We start from the raw sequence: 15,938 nt of genomic DNA on the forward strand, positions 1-15,938 counted from the left end.
AACACAGCCTTTAGACTCATTTAGACTCAGAGCTTGTTCAGTCACTGGAGAAAGAGAAAATGCCCAAGAGGTGATGTAAAGGTGAATGTGAGTACACTCAATACCTCTTGAACAGTGCAAAAGTGTTGTTTGCACAGTCAAAGTGAATGCTTCATTTAGCACTTCTGTGTATTAGGGACATTCAACATATTACTAATTTACAGCCCACAGAGCTATTGAGTGTTTAACCACTTGCCGTTCATCTGCCGCAGTTGTACAGCAATTGCACCATGCATGTGAGCTATCACCGCGAAGGTCAGATTGAGGGCAGTAATATTAGCAGTAGACCTCCTCTGTAAATCTAGTGGTAACCTGTAAAGGTTTTTAAAAGGTTTTTAAAAATGTATGTAGTTTGTCGCCGCTGCACGTTTGTGCGCAATTTTAAAGCATGTCGTGTTTGGTATCCATGTACTCAGCCTAAGATCATCTTTTTTATTCCATCAAACATTTGGGCAATATAGTGTGTTTTTGTGCATTGAAATAAAAAAAAGTGTGTTTTTTCCCCAAAAAAATGCGTTTGAAAAATTGCTGCGCAAATACTGTATGAAAAAAAAAAATGAAACACCCACCATTTTTAATCTGTAGGGCCTTTGCTTTAAAAAAATATATAATGTTTGGGGGTTCAAAGTAATTTTCTTGCAAAAAAAAATATTTTTTCATGTAAACAAAAAGTGTCAGAAAGGGCTTTGTCTTCAAGTGGTTAGAAGAGTGGGTGATGTGTGACATAAGCTTCTAAATGTTGTGCATAAAATGCCAGGACAGTTCAAAACCCCCCCAAATGACCCGATTTTGGAAAGTAGACACCCCAAGCTATTTGCTGAGAGGCATGTCGAGTCCATGGAATATTTTATATTTTGACACAAGTTGTGGGAAAAAGACAAATATTTTTTTTCTTTTTGCACAAAGTTGTCACTAGATGATATATTGCTCACTGATGCCATGGGCATATGTGGAATTACACCCCAAAATACATTCTGCTGCTTCTCCCGAGTTCGGGGATACCACATGTGTGATACTTTTTGGGAGCCTAGCCACGTACGGGGCCCCGAAAACCAAGCATCGCCTTCGGGATTTCTAAGGGCGTACATTTTTGATTTCACTCCTCATTTTCGGTATTTTTCTGTTTATATCGCAAAAAATAAAAATTGCAGAGGCAATCAAATACCATCAAAATAAAGCTCTATTTGTGGGGAAAAAGAGATGCAAATTTAGTTTGGGTACAACAGTGCACAATTACCAGTTAAAGCAGCGCAGTGCCAAACTGTAAAAAGTCCAATGGTCTTTAGGCAGCCAAATGGTCCTGGGCTTAAGTGGTTAAGGGAATGTAATGAAGCATTCTGGACATTTGACTTGGATCTATGCACGTAAGTCCCAAGAGAAAATGGCCCCTATTCACTTCAATATTGTTATTTACTCGCTTAAAATGTCAAAGTAAATGTAAAGAATATCTCCAAGGTAGACAATTTGTCAAAATAATCTGATCTTCTGCATTAAAATTCCAGTTTAAATAACAACCAGGACCTGTGCTCTAGGCCTCAATCTCCATTTATTTAGCCATGGACATACGGTATATGGGTCAACACCTAGGGGAGAATAAATTGAAGTATGGTTTACAGCTTCCAGAGGGTACATGACGATGGCCTTTTAGATGTGGGATTTGAAAAGAATGGACAGGAAGGTCAGTGTACATTTGCGCACTATGCTCATCAATCCCCACTCTAACATTTACTTTTGTTTATTCTGACCTGGAATTACCCTTTTAGATTTTTCAGTGCAACATTTATTTACTGCAGTCACCAGACTCAATAGTAAGATTTTAGTAGACAGATATGATAGTACCCTGCAGAATTTTCTCCGCTTGTTAAAATATTTGTCTTGAAAATGAAAAAAGGCACTTTACTAACATTTTCAGGCAAATTCTATTCTAAAGTAATGTCATAAAAACCATTAAAAAGACTTAGTAAAATTAGCTAATGTACTTTTTAACATAACAAGGACTCTTTTTCACATCAGTTGCTAGTCTGTAACAGGTAGAAATTTGCTAAGTGACAACTTCCTTGTGTAAATTATGAGAAATGGATAGTGTAATCAGATGCATGAAGTGGAACTTTCTATTCAAATTTCTGTAAGTGATTTACAACTCAAATAGTTTTCCTATAATGTAACACTGTAGTGTTTACCAGCCCAAAGTTATCTGACGCTTAAAAAACAAACTTTAATTCTTGCTTTGCCCCAGATTCTCAATAAAGCAACATTATTACAAAAACTTGGGAACACAGAAGTGCGTCAAAGTGAAACATTGTACAAGATAAGTAGAATTACAGTAACAGAGCCTTGCCAAAAAAAAAAAAAAATCATATACAACGCCTGTGGATTACACATTATAATCCTAGGCTGATACTAGTCAAGGGAATTGGAAAAATATAGAACTACCTACTCAAATATTTACTTTTTTTGAGGAGCATTCAATGCAGAGGGAGGCAACCTCGGCCCTCCAACTGTGGTTAAACTACAAATACCATCATGCCTCTGCTTCTTGGAGTCATGCCTGTGGTTGTTAGGGTCTTGCAATGTCTCATGGGACTTGTAGTTTCAAAATAGCTGGAGGGCCAAGGTTGCCTACCCCTGATTTACTGTATCTTCTAACTAGACAACGATGGTCCTGAATCATCAAGCTGCAATGCCATTTAATGTAAAGGGTATTTAAGGTATGCTAAAGTGGCCTCTCATCCAATATTATTGAAGGTCATTTTAGCATACCTTAAGTGTTATATTGCACTCCTTAAGCAGTAATGCAGCTTAATGAGTGAGGGCCAAATCATCTTTTTACTGGTCGATTTGGCAGTTTTGTCACCACATGGCTTCTCACTGTCATGGCCCATAAGCTCTGTTCCTGTCTGTTTGGAATCTCACTCTCCCTTTTACAACAAGGGCGTTACCAGATGTTTTCACACCCTCGCTCCCCTATATGAAGTTAATTAGAATTCCAGCAAATAGCCATTCAATTGCCATGCCAGGTGTGCAGACCTGTGATCCCAAACTCAAAATCTGACCTCTGGTATCCAGAATAAACATACCAACCCATTACAAGGACCCCAGTTGCCTAGATTAGGGACATTTTAAGTGGCCACAGTGAAAGCAAGTGGTTTCCAATCTTTTTAAAGTTTCATAACTTACAACACATAATTTTACAATAAGAAGTTTTGTGGGCTTTTGTATTTCAATAACATAACAGTCACTGTACTGTTTTTTTCTTTTAGGAGCCCCACTGTCAATTCACAAAAGATACTTTTAGCATATTTTAAACAAACAACATTTAAAAAGTCATCAATGAAAAATAAAAAGAAGGCAACCCTCCAAATGATTTAGCATTTTTTCAATGGAAAGCCAATCTTTGTAAAATCAGTGTATCATTTGGGTTTATATATATATCTTTCATCTATCTATCTATCTATCTATCTATCTATCTATCTATCTATCTATCTATCTATGAATTCCATATGATAGTATAATTGATTACATACAAAATCTCAATATAGGTTATTTAAAAGAAAATATTTATACTAGTATTTTTCAGGCATGGGGGTGGAGGCAAGACTCTGATTGCCTGCTGCACCAAATTCAATGGAACACCCTTAGGAGCCTCCAGCTTTGGTGCTAGCTAGTTGTGTGCATGGGTAGTATTACATCCAACTAGGATGCAAACTCTCACGAAATTGTCACTATTACCTTTGTTACCATGATACATAAATGTGCTGTAATATATAAGTTTGTAATCCCTAATCTTCCTGTACTGTATACCGTTAAACTGGTAACAGAAAGAGCATTGCACCAAAAAATGTAAGGCAAATGGTTTGGCTGGGACAGTCTATAATTAAGGTCTCATACATGTTCATAAGAGGGAGAAAGATAATCCATGTGGGCTACCAGTCCAAGACTAGAAGCAAGCTCTTAGGCACTAGAAACAGAAGGAGAAGGGACAGGCGTCACTAAGTGCAGTATCTCATTAATCATTTATTGTAAAAATAATACATTATCCACTCACATGCTGTAGTGTAGAAAATGGCATTTCATGGATATATGGGGGCTTCCACGGTGCTGGTGTTATGGTATGTGGTGCTCGCGCTCTAGGTGGACCATCTAATGAAGCTGAGGAATGGCCAGACACTCAGGGCTGGAGTAGGAAGAAGGCAGATAGCTGTGTCAGGCCTTGAAGCACAGCGTGGCACGAAGTGCCAGCCAGGAGATGTCCCCAACAGGAAATTAAGCTGTGTTTCAATGCCTGACACAGGGCGTGGCTACGTCGTAAGCCGCCACGATTGCCCCATGTTATGCACGGGTTATTGCGAGTTTTATATGCCGGCTTGTTTTTAATTGTTTTTCATACCTTACAGAGCGTGCACTCTCCGTTTTGGCTTGTATTATTTTTATTAATACATTTAGAAACTTTTTTACACTATTGGAGCCCCGCTCTCTTTCTTTGCCACACTGGGAGCAAGAGAGCTTTCTCCCCCCCCCCTCCAGGTGTTTCACTTGGATTAGCCCGGACCGAAGACAGCATCTCTGACAGCTGCTGGGGAGATCTTCTCAACATACGGTCCCTGCAGAGGGCAAAATCTGCATGCTGGATAGACCCTGCCAGCGAGGGGGTCCAACACGGAGGGTAAGAGTCCACCTTTACTACTCTCATTGATTGGAGTCATCGCCAGCGGAGTTGTACCACCTTGCACATCCCTCTCCTTTGTCGATCTACTCATAGAGATATTGGTTGTTGCAAAGCTGCATAGTGGATGGAAGTGCTTTTACTGATGAACTTTTCATGTCTGAATTCACGGATTAGGATTAGTAATTTTCACGTTTTCACATTTTTTGTACTTCATATGTACACTTTTTATTAGTTTCATTTTGCCATTCTATCACACGATTTGCACGTATACACTTATGTTATTTATTGAGTTATTTATTTGTTCTCAGTAGATTTTGGTTTTCACTATTACTTAAATGCATTTATATTTGTGCATTTTCATATTGTTAGCGCACTTTTTATTTTTTATTTGACACAGTCACCCGCCTTCTTTCTACTCTGGCCCAGAGTGTCCGGACGCTCTTCAGCTTCACTGGATGGTCCACCGAGAGTGCAGACACCACATACCATCACACCAGCACCTTAGAAGCCCCCCATATATCCCTTACCCCTTACTACACTATGTTAGTGTATAATATATTGTTTTTGCAATAAATTATTTGTGAGATACTGCACTTAGAGGTGCCTGTCCCTTCTTCTTCTGTAAACTGGTGCTTACTGGCATCTATCACTCTAAAAATTCACTTTACTTATTTTTCTGTAATATTACTTTATTTTTCTACATTTCGAAAACACTGCAGGCAACTCAATAGAGCATAACGCTATTTACCACCAGAATTTAGTGAACTGTAAACTTTATAGGCTTTGTGATATTGACAAGAAAGCAGCACACAAATAGAGGATGTGCCTTTTAATTCCTTATCAACACAATCTGTCAAGAACAATCGTTTTAGGAGCCACAGAGGGAGATCCATAGCATTATTTATAGGTGCTATATTTTAGGTCCCTTTCACCAGAGCTGTAAGAGTTTCAAGAGAAAGATCAATCATTACAAGATTTGTCATGCTTGAAATGATCCATTCGAATTAGAAAGTTTGCTTTGTTTATGGGAACAAATATTATAGAACGTTATAGAAATATGAAGCTGTGATGTATGGAAAATGTGTGAACATGTTAATGGTCTATAATGTACCTGTGATGGAGCTGAAAAAGTATGGTCTATAATATGATTTTCTGAGCAGCTCTTATTATAATATAAAGTGGCAGAGCAATGTTATGTAACAAGTGGAAGGTAGGCTGAATGTATAGGTGTGAATATTAATATAAAGATATAGCGATATATAATGATATAATGCTACCAAAATGATGCCTGAATGGATGAAGTACAGGTTTGCTATAAGGGTAGCTCCATTAAACCCAGTTAAGAAGAATATACACTAAATTGAATGTGCAACAGCCCCTCACCATATACCCCCATTTTAACAAGTTGCTTGTTTTAAGTCCCAATCATAGTACTTTAAGGTACCATCATTGTGTAGCACCTTTGGCTTGCTTTGTAGGTGGGACCAACAGAAGTGTAAAGAAAAACACACCCACCCTAGATGGGCTTGGGATCTAAGAGTGGCAAATTGGCATAAAAAAAAGGCACGGAGTTATGGATTATTAACACAAGACTTTCATTTTTTCTGGACTAATGTACTGTATTTTTTGCAATGGAGCTAGCTGTTATGAAGTGGTATAGCAGTTCTATTTTGTGAAATAGTTAAAAGGAATTTCTTAAAATGAATGCAAATCTGAGCGTTAGATAACCCACTTAAAACAACCATCTCCCTGTGTGGCTGGTATTTCAATGGTTGTTGAGCAGTGAGACAGCATTGTTGTAGTGGCTAATCTGCCTCCAAGAGGTAATCTAGAAATCTCTTTATTTAACACAATAACACATAGAAGCACAAATATATACACATCTGAAATTCTTAGTAAACATAAACCCTACATTCAGAACTCATAATATGCCCACTTGAAAATACAATATGTTTTTCTCATTAGGTTTAGCTCTTAACTGCGAAAGAAAAACCAAGTACCAACTACAAAAAAAACAAAAAACAAACCAAAAAAAACCCAGTCACTTTACTAATGTGAATATGTGCCTGTGTCAATGGTATCTGACATCAGTTTAAAACGCTTCTGAAATCATTCAAAATTATTTGACAGGTGCATCCTGCAGTTGACCCCTTTCTAACCTGCATTTGACCTGCTTCAAGTGAATTTTGCATTTCCATATACTTATATAAACATATTGACACAGTTTCTAGTTCAGTTTTAGAGTGTAGAGATCTAGATTTTTATCCGTCTACTTTATTAAGCTGTCCATACACATATAGATTTTATTTTGTTCATCCTGCCATAATAAATAATAAATCCTTCCATCCATTAAACACAGTGAGTATGGACAAATTTCCCGCTGTGGATATTGTATTGTGACAGTCGGCCCTGCCAGCTACCAAAATTTTTTTTTCAAACAAATGATTACGGGTGGGAGGGCAACTAACATGACCACCTACTGCACACATTTTTGCTGGTTCATCAGGAACCATCCAAAATCTCTTTTTAGTAAACAGAAAGTAAACAAAATTCTGTTAAAATTTATAAACCACGAGTAATTATATCACATAGATTGTGTACAATATCACTTTGCTTAGCGTACATACTGTATACAGATAAAACTTGTATTTACACCGGTAGCAGCTACTGATAAATTTCACATAATGACAATACAATATGCTTTATCCACTAAGAAAGCTTTAGCAGCGCTAGATTAAAAAAACCCGATCATGAAGTCAATAATTCCATTCCACCAAGTGAGTCCAAAGAGTTAAATAAAACTCTCATGCAGGGCAGGAAACAATGTTCAAGGTCACTTCAAAGATCCCATCACCACACCACGTGGGGTCCTGCTCCCTATAGATGTTACACTCACCGGAACAGATATTAGCTGTGCTTAGGAATCCTCCTCTGGTCGGCTGAAACTGGTATCCACTACACCTTTAGAACCAAGATCTGCTCACACAGAAATCCGGTGTATATGAGGAGCCTCCCCCAGTCAGAAGTGACCAACAATAAAAGCAAACAGACTCATAGTGTAACTCTGTAAGTTTATTGTTCCCACAAGCCCCACAAATAATGAACTTACTTTAAAAACATTAAAAGCATGTAAAACCATTTAACCCTTTTTATTAGTTCACAGCCTGTGTATGAAGCTCTCACCACTCATAGACTTACTGCTTGTGGTGATCCCGGGTTGAGCGACACACTCACTGACTGACGCTATAGCCGTGTGGACGCATGCTAACCTGTTTCATCATAGACTTCGTCAGAGGGTGGGAAGTCTACAGTGTAGTATGTTTTATTATGATAAAGAATTTTACCAAATAAAATGGTATGAAAAAATTTTATTAGGTATAATTCTTTATTATATTAAAACATACTACACTATATATCATCTTCCTGTGGTCCCTTCTGGAGCACTTATTGTAGTGATAAAAAGTGGAAGTGAGGAGAAAGGAACTGACTGGATGTTTTGGTCCTGTTCGTTTGAAAAGTGGATCTGTTTATTCTCTGCTTGATGGTTATTGAAAAGTTTCGATGAGAGCATATATATTTCTCACAACTACCCATTCCAACATATCTGAAATATGGCTACACAATCAACTGTTGGCATTGACTCTTAAAAGCCCATAATTCAAGTCCATAGATTGAAGTTCAAATACCTGTTACTTTATACCACCTGCAATGAGGACATGTTCCACTAGCAGTACACAAGCCATACTTTAATAAAAAAAAACTTTTAACAAGATCACCTTCATGTGCCTAGGCTATTATTTAAACAGTGTGGCATTAAGGGATTCCTTAAAGTGGAGTTCCACCCAAAAGTGGAACTTCCACTTATCTGATTCCTCCTCCCATCTGGTGCTACATTTGGCACCTTTCAGGGGGAGCGGGTACCTGTTTTTACAGGTACCCTGTCCCCGTTTCTGGGAGACTGGCCTGCGGCAATTTTCATCACCAGCACGGTCTCCCTCCCCCTTCCTCCTCCTCCCCTTCTGCCGGGCCAGTCGAAAGGCTACACCGCCGGGTTCCCCTACCCGCAATGACAGCGGCAGCACCCGACCAGCCAATGGAAAAATCAGCTGCGGTGCGACATCGCTGGACTCCAGGACAGGTAAGTGTCCTATTGTTAAAAGTCAGCAGCTACAGTATGTGTAGCTGCTGACTTTTAATTTTAAAAGGGGCGGGCAGAACTCTGCTTTAAAGTATCATTTTATTTAAAATGCATAATCCAGATGCTGCAGAATTAAACCACTGAACATGTTTCAGGTACTCTGGTGGTGAGATCAGTGCTCATGAGGTCTCTACATATGTCACAGCCATTACTAGTGGGTACCACTCCCCCTGCTTGATTTGTTATTCATTCTAATATGGAATGCAAAAAGAATGAGTGGGAAGCCACAAAATACTATGTTCATGTAGCTTGACCCTTTCTGAGAGAAGTAGGTCCTTGTCTGTCACAATGTAATCTGTGTATAGTTACTTATGCGCTGCTATATACAACAACTGTTGAAAATTGTGATATAAAATATTCCTAATCAGTTATTAATGTGGTGACATAAAAAAACACCCTAATTTCCAAAAATGAACAGCTGCAACCAATAACTAGTGAACTCTAACACTAAAAATAGAGCAATAATATGTGTAGAAATGGTGCGCTAGTTCAGAAAGAAACTTTTCTATATTATTGAGCAATCATTCATAAAAGGCAAAAAGGCATGACGATATAATGTGCATAGAACATAAATAAAATAAAACAGTGTCTAGTTACAAATGTTTAAAACAACAACAAAAAAATAAAAAAAAATGTGCTCCAAAAATACAAAAAAAAAACGCAAATCCAATTTGAACATGTATGTGCTCAGTCCAAAATAAAGCCACTGTTGCTGAGAAATGTCAGAAAAGATTCTTATAGTCATGTGTCAGTGAACTGAACCCACCACCTTCAGGTGAAATAGCCGCTCACCTCAGAGATTGACCAATAGGTCAAACTGCACTTTTATAATAGAGAATAAAGGCCTTCAAATACTGATCACTTCCACCAAAATGATCGGTCTCCCTAGATCCACACCTCGCTCCATGATCTCTCTGCAGAGGTTTAGCTGGCTCCTTGCCTCCCATTTCTCGCATCACTCAGAATATAAACAGACATTCATAGCGCAATATTGGCAAGAAAATATCCAAATTTATTAAACTAATCCAATATCTGCCTACATTAAAAACAATTAAAATATTGCATAACAATCCAAAATTACTATTGCCTCCTCACTGCACTTCTGAATAACGGAGTCACCGGAAATTACGTCACTGGCTCTACCCAACGCGTTGCGTCACTGGACTTCTTCAGGGATCCCAGGGGTTGATTCTTGAAGCACATTTTTTTTATTTTTTATTGTTATTTTACACATGTGTAACTGGACACTGTTTTATTCTAGTTTATGTTCTATACACATTATATCATCATGCCTGTTTGCCTTTTATGATTTATTGCTCAATAATACAGAAAAGTTTCTTTCTGAACTAGCGCACCATTTTTACAAATATTATTGCCCCATGTCACAATGTGTAAACACATTTGACTTTTTCTTAAAGTCAACCTGTAAGTTCTGACACTTTTTGACTTGCCTATTGGTTGCTTCAGATGTGTTCTAGAGCCCTCTAGATGCTCCTAAACTTTGGACACCATGTTAAAGAAGTCTTGACTTCCTAGATGAAGTGATTGCTTAAATCGGACCCATCCTGCACCTCTTTTTTACCCACCACTTTGATGGGCCAACTTACTGTGCAGTAATGAGATGCCAGAGGCGTTGACGCATAGAAGCAAGTTCATTAAGGTAATGCAGAGAAGCACATTGATTTAGGGGTTCCTGAATAGCTCTATAACAAATCTGAAACTAACACAGGCTCATGCAGGTGCTGCTGTTTCATGAGACTGGTATATTTAGACACTGCTGGTCATTACAGTTTTTTTTTAAGGTAATGTAATATATAACAACAATTATGTGAAAAATATATTAATCCACGGGATCATATAATTTAAAAAAATCTAAGAAATGTGTTCTGATTAGATAATTGAAAGAGGCATGGCTAGTGTGTTATTACACATAGTATATTCTCCTTCAACACACTCTGTTAACATTAGAGGATACTGTAAATTAGGATTAGACCTGCAAACCAAATATATATTTGTTTTATGTAACTTTTTGCTTTGGGGTATAGTTCACTGGCTATTTGTCATACAAACAGAAAAACTACAGCATTGCTTTGTGGAAACTGGTGTTATGACTCCCTCTGCAGACCATGTTTTGCTACATATTGGTAGTGTCAATACTTAGAACACTATTTAGGAAATCGCAATCATTGCAGCATATACTTGCAATATACCAATACTATTAACATATATCCTTATCACTGCTCAGATAAGAACACAAAAATGCAAGTTAACACTTTTTAAGCTAAATAACAAACTGTGACATTTACTGGTCTTTTGTTGTATTACTGGTTATGAACACACCCACTAATGTCCCACTCAGAGATGTATATAAAGCAAGTACAATTTCACTGCATTCTATACTATGTCCAGTCAAGTTAAACGGAGCAAAATGCATGCAGATGAGCCAATGAAACTGGGAGAGGTACGCCCCCCCTTCCCTTTCCTTCTCTTCTCTTCATACTACTGTAGTGTTAGGCTGCAGTTGTATGCATTCATTGCTGTTGCTAAGCCCATCCTGCTTGCTTTCAAATTCCACACACACTGTCATGAAAGCGGCTGTGGGGAGTTCTTTGGAGATAAAAACAGCAGGGTGTTTGTGGCATCAGAAAGTTTGCTAGAGGCATCCACAGTAGCAAAAGTGTGCTGGGAGCTGTCTACCAGCCTTAGTGCTGAAACATAAAGCAGGTACCTTTGCACTTGGAATCAAATATGAAATAGAAATTTAGATGTGTGTATCTGCTTATATATATGCATAGAATGAAAACAGATGCTCTGGAAAGTTTCCAGCAATGCAAACTATCATTATAGTGCTGTGTGGTAAATGTAATAAAATTACCTCCTGGAAAAGCTCCAGACTATATGTGTTGTCATCATCTGCAAAGAAGACAACACCTGCGGGGTACTCCTGTTGTGTAGGTGACTTGACTGCTGACCTCTGGGGTTGGTACTGTTGTCGTAGCCAAGCTAATCCTGCATTCCTCTGTTCGGTAGCTCGAGGTAAACCAGATCTTTTGTACCTCCGTGGTGTGGGAACATGCAGGTGGGTGGCCCTTACACCTGCCCTGGCCAAGAATCGCCTTACCAAATCTGTTGACTGAGCAGAGTCCTCTACTACTATCCAGTGTAACCGAGGCACCTGACAGAATGTGTTAGCCAGTCGAGTTAGTTCTGCTTTTTGAACAGGTCGGCTGTACGTGGGGGTGATGGCATATATAATGGGAAGAGAGTCATTCTTTCCCTTATGAGAATTAAGACTGGTTAGGTGCTCCTGATTAGTTGTCCATGTACCCATACTGATGTCACTTGGCTGGGGTCGCATCAAAGCTGCACGACCAATCCTGCGTCTCCAGTATGGAGAGTAGTAGCGGGCGGTGGGTACTCTGCTGGTGTTGGATGGTTTCCTGGTATCAATATCAATAATAATAACAACAATCAGTACCCAAGGAAGAAGAATGAAGAAACGACTATAGAAAACAGACTTCATCCTGAAATGAAGAAAGGTGAATACAATTCAAGCAAAGAATAAAAACTTCATAAATGCTAAATTTATCCTATTTTCCAATCCAGGAAAATGTGGGAAAAGCAGAACATGAAAAATATCCTTATAACATACTAAACAAGCCAGCATCTGAATTTCCCCACAATTTTCTCTTGCAGGTGAATCCTCATTCTGGAATTATATTAAACTTCAAAAAATATGCTCTGTTCCTTATTGTGTTTAAATAACAAATATCCCTTTATTGTATCCAGAATTAAAATAAATATATACTGTAGCACACGATTCAGATCATGGAGAAATCCCTTTCACCAAAGTAAATCCATTTAAATGCTTCAGCTGGTGAGCTATCAATGCTGGGGAATCATTATAGACCCTTACTGTGACTTCCAGCTCCAAAACATATTGAACCCAATTCAAGTCATGTCAGTAGCTCTAGAAGAACAAATGTTAAGGCATTAGCTCCAATTAATTTCTGAAAATTGAATCATTTGTACGGTCTTTGGAGACTAAAGAGGAATAGGCACCGCGAAGAATAGGGACAGCTACCAAGTAATATACAAGGATCAGGCATCTAGTAGGTCCTATTCTGCCTCCGTAAACTTCTTGTCTTGTTCAGCATCCATGTGCTCCAGACTGTCAATATAATGAAAAAATACATCTGTCAGTGCCTTGGGTCTTCTAGGAAAGCTTGGACATAGCCAGGATCATGAGGATGAAGGGAATTGTTTGTCTCTTCCTTCTCATTGCTTGAGCTGTCTGGTAAGCTGTGCAGAGTTGTGCTGTGATTCTCTCAGCATAAGAACCTCAGCTATACACTGACTGTGACTGAGTTTGATTGCTGCTCCCTGCATCCCTCTGCTTCTCCCAACCCCTTTCTTCTTTGTTTCTCTTTCTTTGCAGTCCGATGAGCTGCTGGGTGGGAAAAAGGGAGGAGAAGAATAGAGGGACCCCCTGTGGTTGGCAATGAGAAATGAGATTGAAAAGCTTTTGTAGTGCTTGCGACTTCAGCTGCAGACTTGTGAGCTGCTTTATATGCAAGTATAATGTTCTATTTGTATTGCCTTTTCAGCCTGTTTCGCAGTTCCCTAGATTTGACCTGTTCATCCTAAACCACAATACTAAGATATCATGTCCATGAGCTGAAAAACTCAAGTGGAGGAACAAGAACAAGATAGGCTTGTTGCAGAAGTACTCTATCAGGCACTGCAGACGAAACGTAAACAACACAAGGACATTTGACACGCATCAATTCAATTTGCAGCAAAAATCTTCAGTGTTTTGTTAATAAAAAGAAAAATCCTTAAAGCATATCTAAACTGTAAAACAACAATGCTATAAATTATCAGCTTACCAGTTCTTAGATCTGGTGACTGTATTATTTCTCTTTTTTTCCAGGCCTATTTCAATAACTTTTACCTGGTGATCCTGCCAGTAACATACTTCCTCTGACAACCCTTACTCATTGTACTGTACTTATGGAGGACTGTTGTCAGCTTAGATTGTTCTCCAGATTTGGCCACAAACTCTTACTCACTCCTCTCCTTGCCCATTACATAGAAGGTGAGGGATTTGCAATTTACAGAAGATAGTTTGGAGGAAATAAACTTTGTTTGAGATTATAGTCCAATACACAGTAAGTGTCAAGGACATTGGATTACTGGCAAGATCAACAGGTATTTTTTTGTACATGCAGAAAATGTACTTGAAAAAGAAATGCCTAAAAAGAAATGCAGCTACCACATCTAAGGATTTATAAGCTGTAATATATTACATTTTTGTTCTTGGGATTATATATACTTTAAATTTACTGGTTACCGGTAAATGAAAATGAATAGAGGAAGCATGGTAATGGCTAAGGAAATACCACTCCGTTACTTGTACTTATTATGAAGAGTTGAAATAAATAAACTGACAGCGCTACACAGGTGACTTTAGTGTGTCAATAATTTCCAAATGTTGACGGAGCCATTAAAAGTACAATGCCAAGCCACGTGGGTTTGTAAACATAGCAAGTGTATAATTGTAGTGCATGGAGGGTCTTTAATACAGACATTAATAGAAATTTCAGTATATATTATTATTCCAAACATTTGTATTACCAATTATGCATTTACCTTCTTTTATTTATTCTACTTTGTATAAGCAATAGTTATTCATTTTAAGTTCTGAAACTATCACCTATACAGATCACTTTAGGTAAACAGCAGCGCTAAAGTGTACAATCAAATACACAAAAAAATCTATATACAAAAAATTGTCAGTGCATCCTATAAACATGTACACTGATATTGCTGATAAATACACAACAATCATGTAATAAGTGACACACATGAAGTAATTGCATGAAATCACCCAAGTGATAATAAGCATAAAATGTGAGAAAAAGGAAAAAAATATAAAATTGTAGTATAACACTAGTTCACAGAACTAAATGTCACAGCATGCCACAGTGCAATCAAAAGTCTTCCAAATATGTAGCGTTCTTAACACCACACCACTTGCGCGCCAATCACCTCTTCCCCGTAAGAAATAAACTCACCAAAACAAATTGCCTCACATTCTCATGTTTGTCAATAATGCAGTTTAACCACACTGGGTTAATGAATCTAATATAGCGATATCCACCTCTTCATATATGAATCAACTCACTTTTCAAAGCAGCTACTATGCAGGACAGACTTCTGCAAGCATTTGGCTAATAGGATGGGTAGTGTTGTTGGTAGATGTTAGTAATTAAAATTATTATTTTTAGCTGGTATTCTCAAACAAACCTCACACTTCCCAATGGATGCTTCCATAATATGCCACTATTTGCCTTTATTAAATCCACCCCATTGTTTCTATTTGTTTAACTGAGGGCCATGCAATAGGCTGGCAATATTTTGATAGAGTGGGAGATCCTTTTGTCACTACCCTAATGAGAATAACTGAAAACGGAATTTCCTAACAAGATAATGTCCACCCTCATGGTGCAACCAACTTCAGACTAGCGCTAAACACAGCTGAGGTAATGGACTGCCCTTGCTGGGTGCCTATTTTTTTTTTCTCTGTTAAATGCATTCGAATGATTGACAGAGCCATTATTTTAAATGAACACCAGATTTGCACTGCAGGATTAATCGTATAGTCTTGGAAAAATTTTGCTAAACAAGCAAAACATCCATTCAGTTAAATGTGTATAACATCTCTGTATGCTTTGCAGTTTACAGTTCTTCTGCTGTAAATTTTCAATGCAGCAGTGTTATCAATAATTAAGTATAGAAATTAGAGACTGAAGATGGCATCATATGACCCATTGAATGCAAGAGATACAATACATGACTGCACATTTATGGCCTTATTTAGATTGCTCTGAATCGGAGAATGAGAATGGAGATAAGTGAAAAAATCTTAGACTATCACTTTAAAGTGGTTATAAACCCTCCATTTCACTTTGTCTCATTGCAATCTATATAGAACAGGCAGCTGATCGCTGCCCGTGAAATTTCACTTACTCG

General features: G+C 38.1%; 1 protein-coding gene across 1 annotated transcript in view; it reads right to left on the reverse strand.

Moving 5' to 3' along the window:
• Nucleotides 1–13,366, reverse strand: part of B3GAT2 (beta-1,3-glucuronyltransferase 2) — a 210,080-nt gene extending 196,714 nt beyond the window's left edge. Inside the window, exon 1 of the mRNA XM_073626756.1 lies at nt 11,779–13,366. Within this exon, the coding sequence (XP_073482857.1) occupies nt 11,779–12,426 (648 nt within the window). The 5' untranslated portion in view covers nt 12,427–13,366. The remainder of the gene's footprint in view (nt 1–11,778) is intronic.
• Nucleotides 13,367–15,938: the final 2,572 nt, after the last annotated feature.

This window comes from Aquarana catesbeiana, linkage group LG04 (assembly GCF_042186555.1).
Source record: "Aquarana catesbeiana isolate 2022-GZ linkage group LG04, ASM4218655v1, whole genome shotgun sequence".
In the NCBI taxonomy this organism is placed as follows: domain Eukaryota; kingdom Metazoa; phylum Chordata; class Amphibia; order Anura; family Ranidae; genus Aquarana; species Aquarana catesbeiana.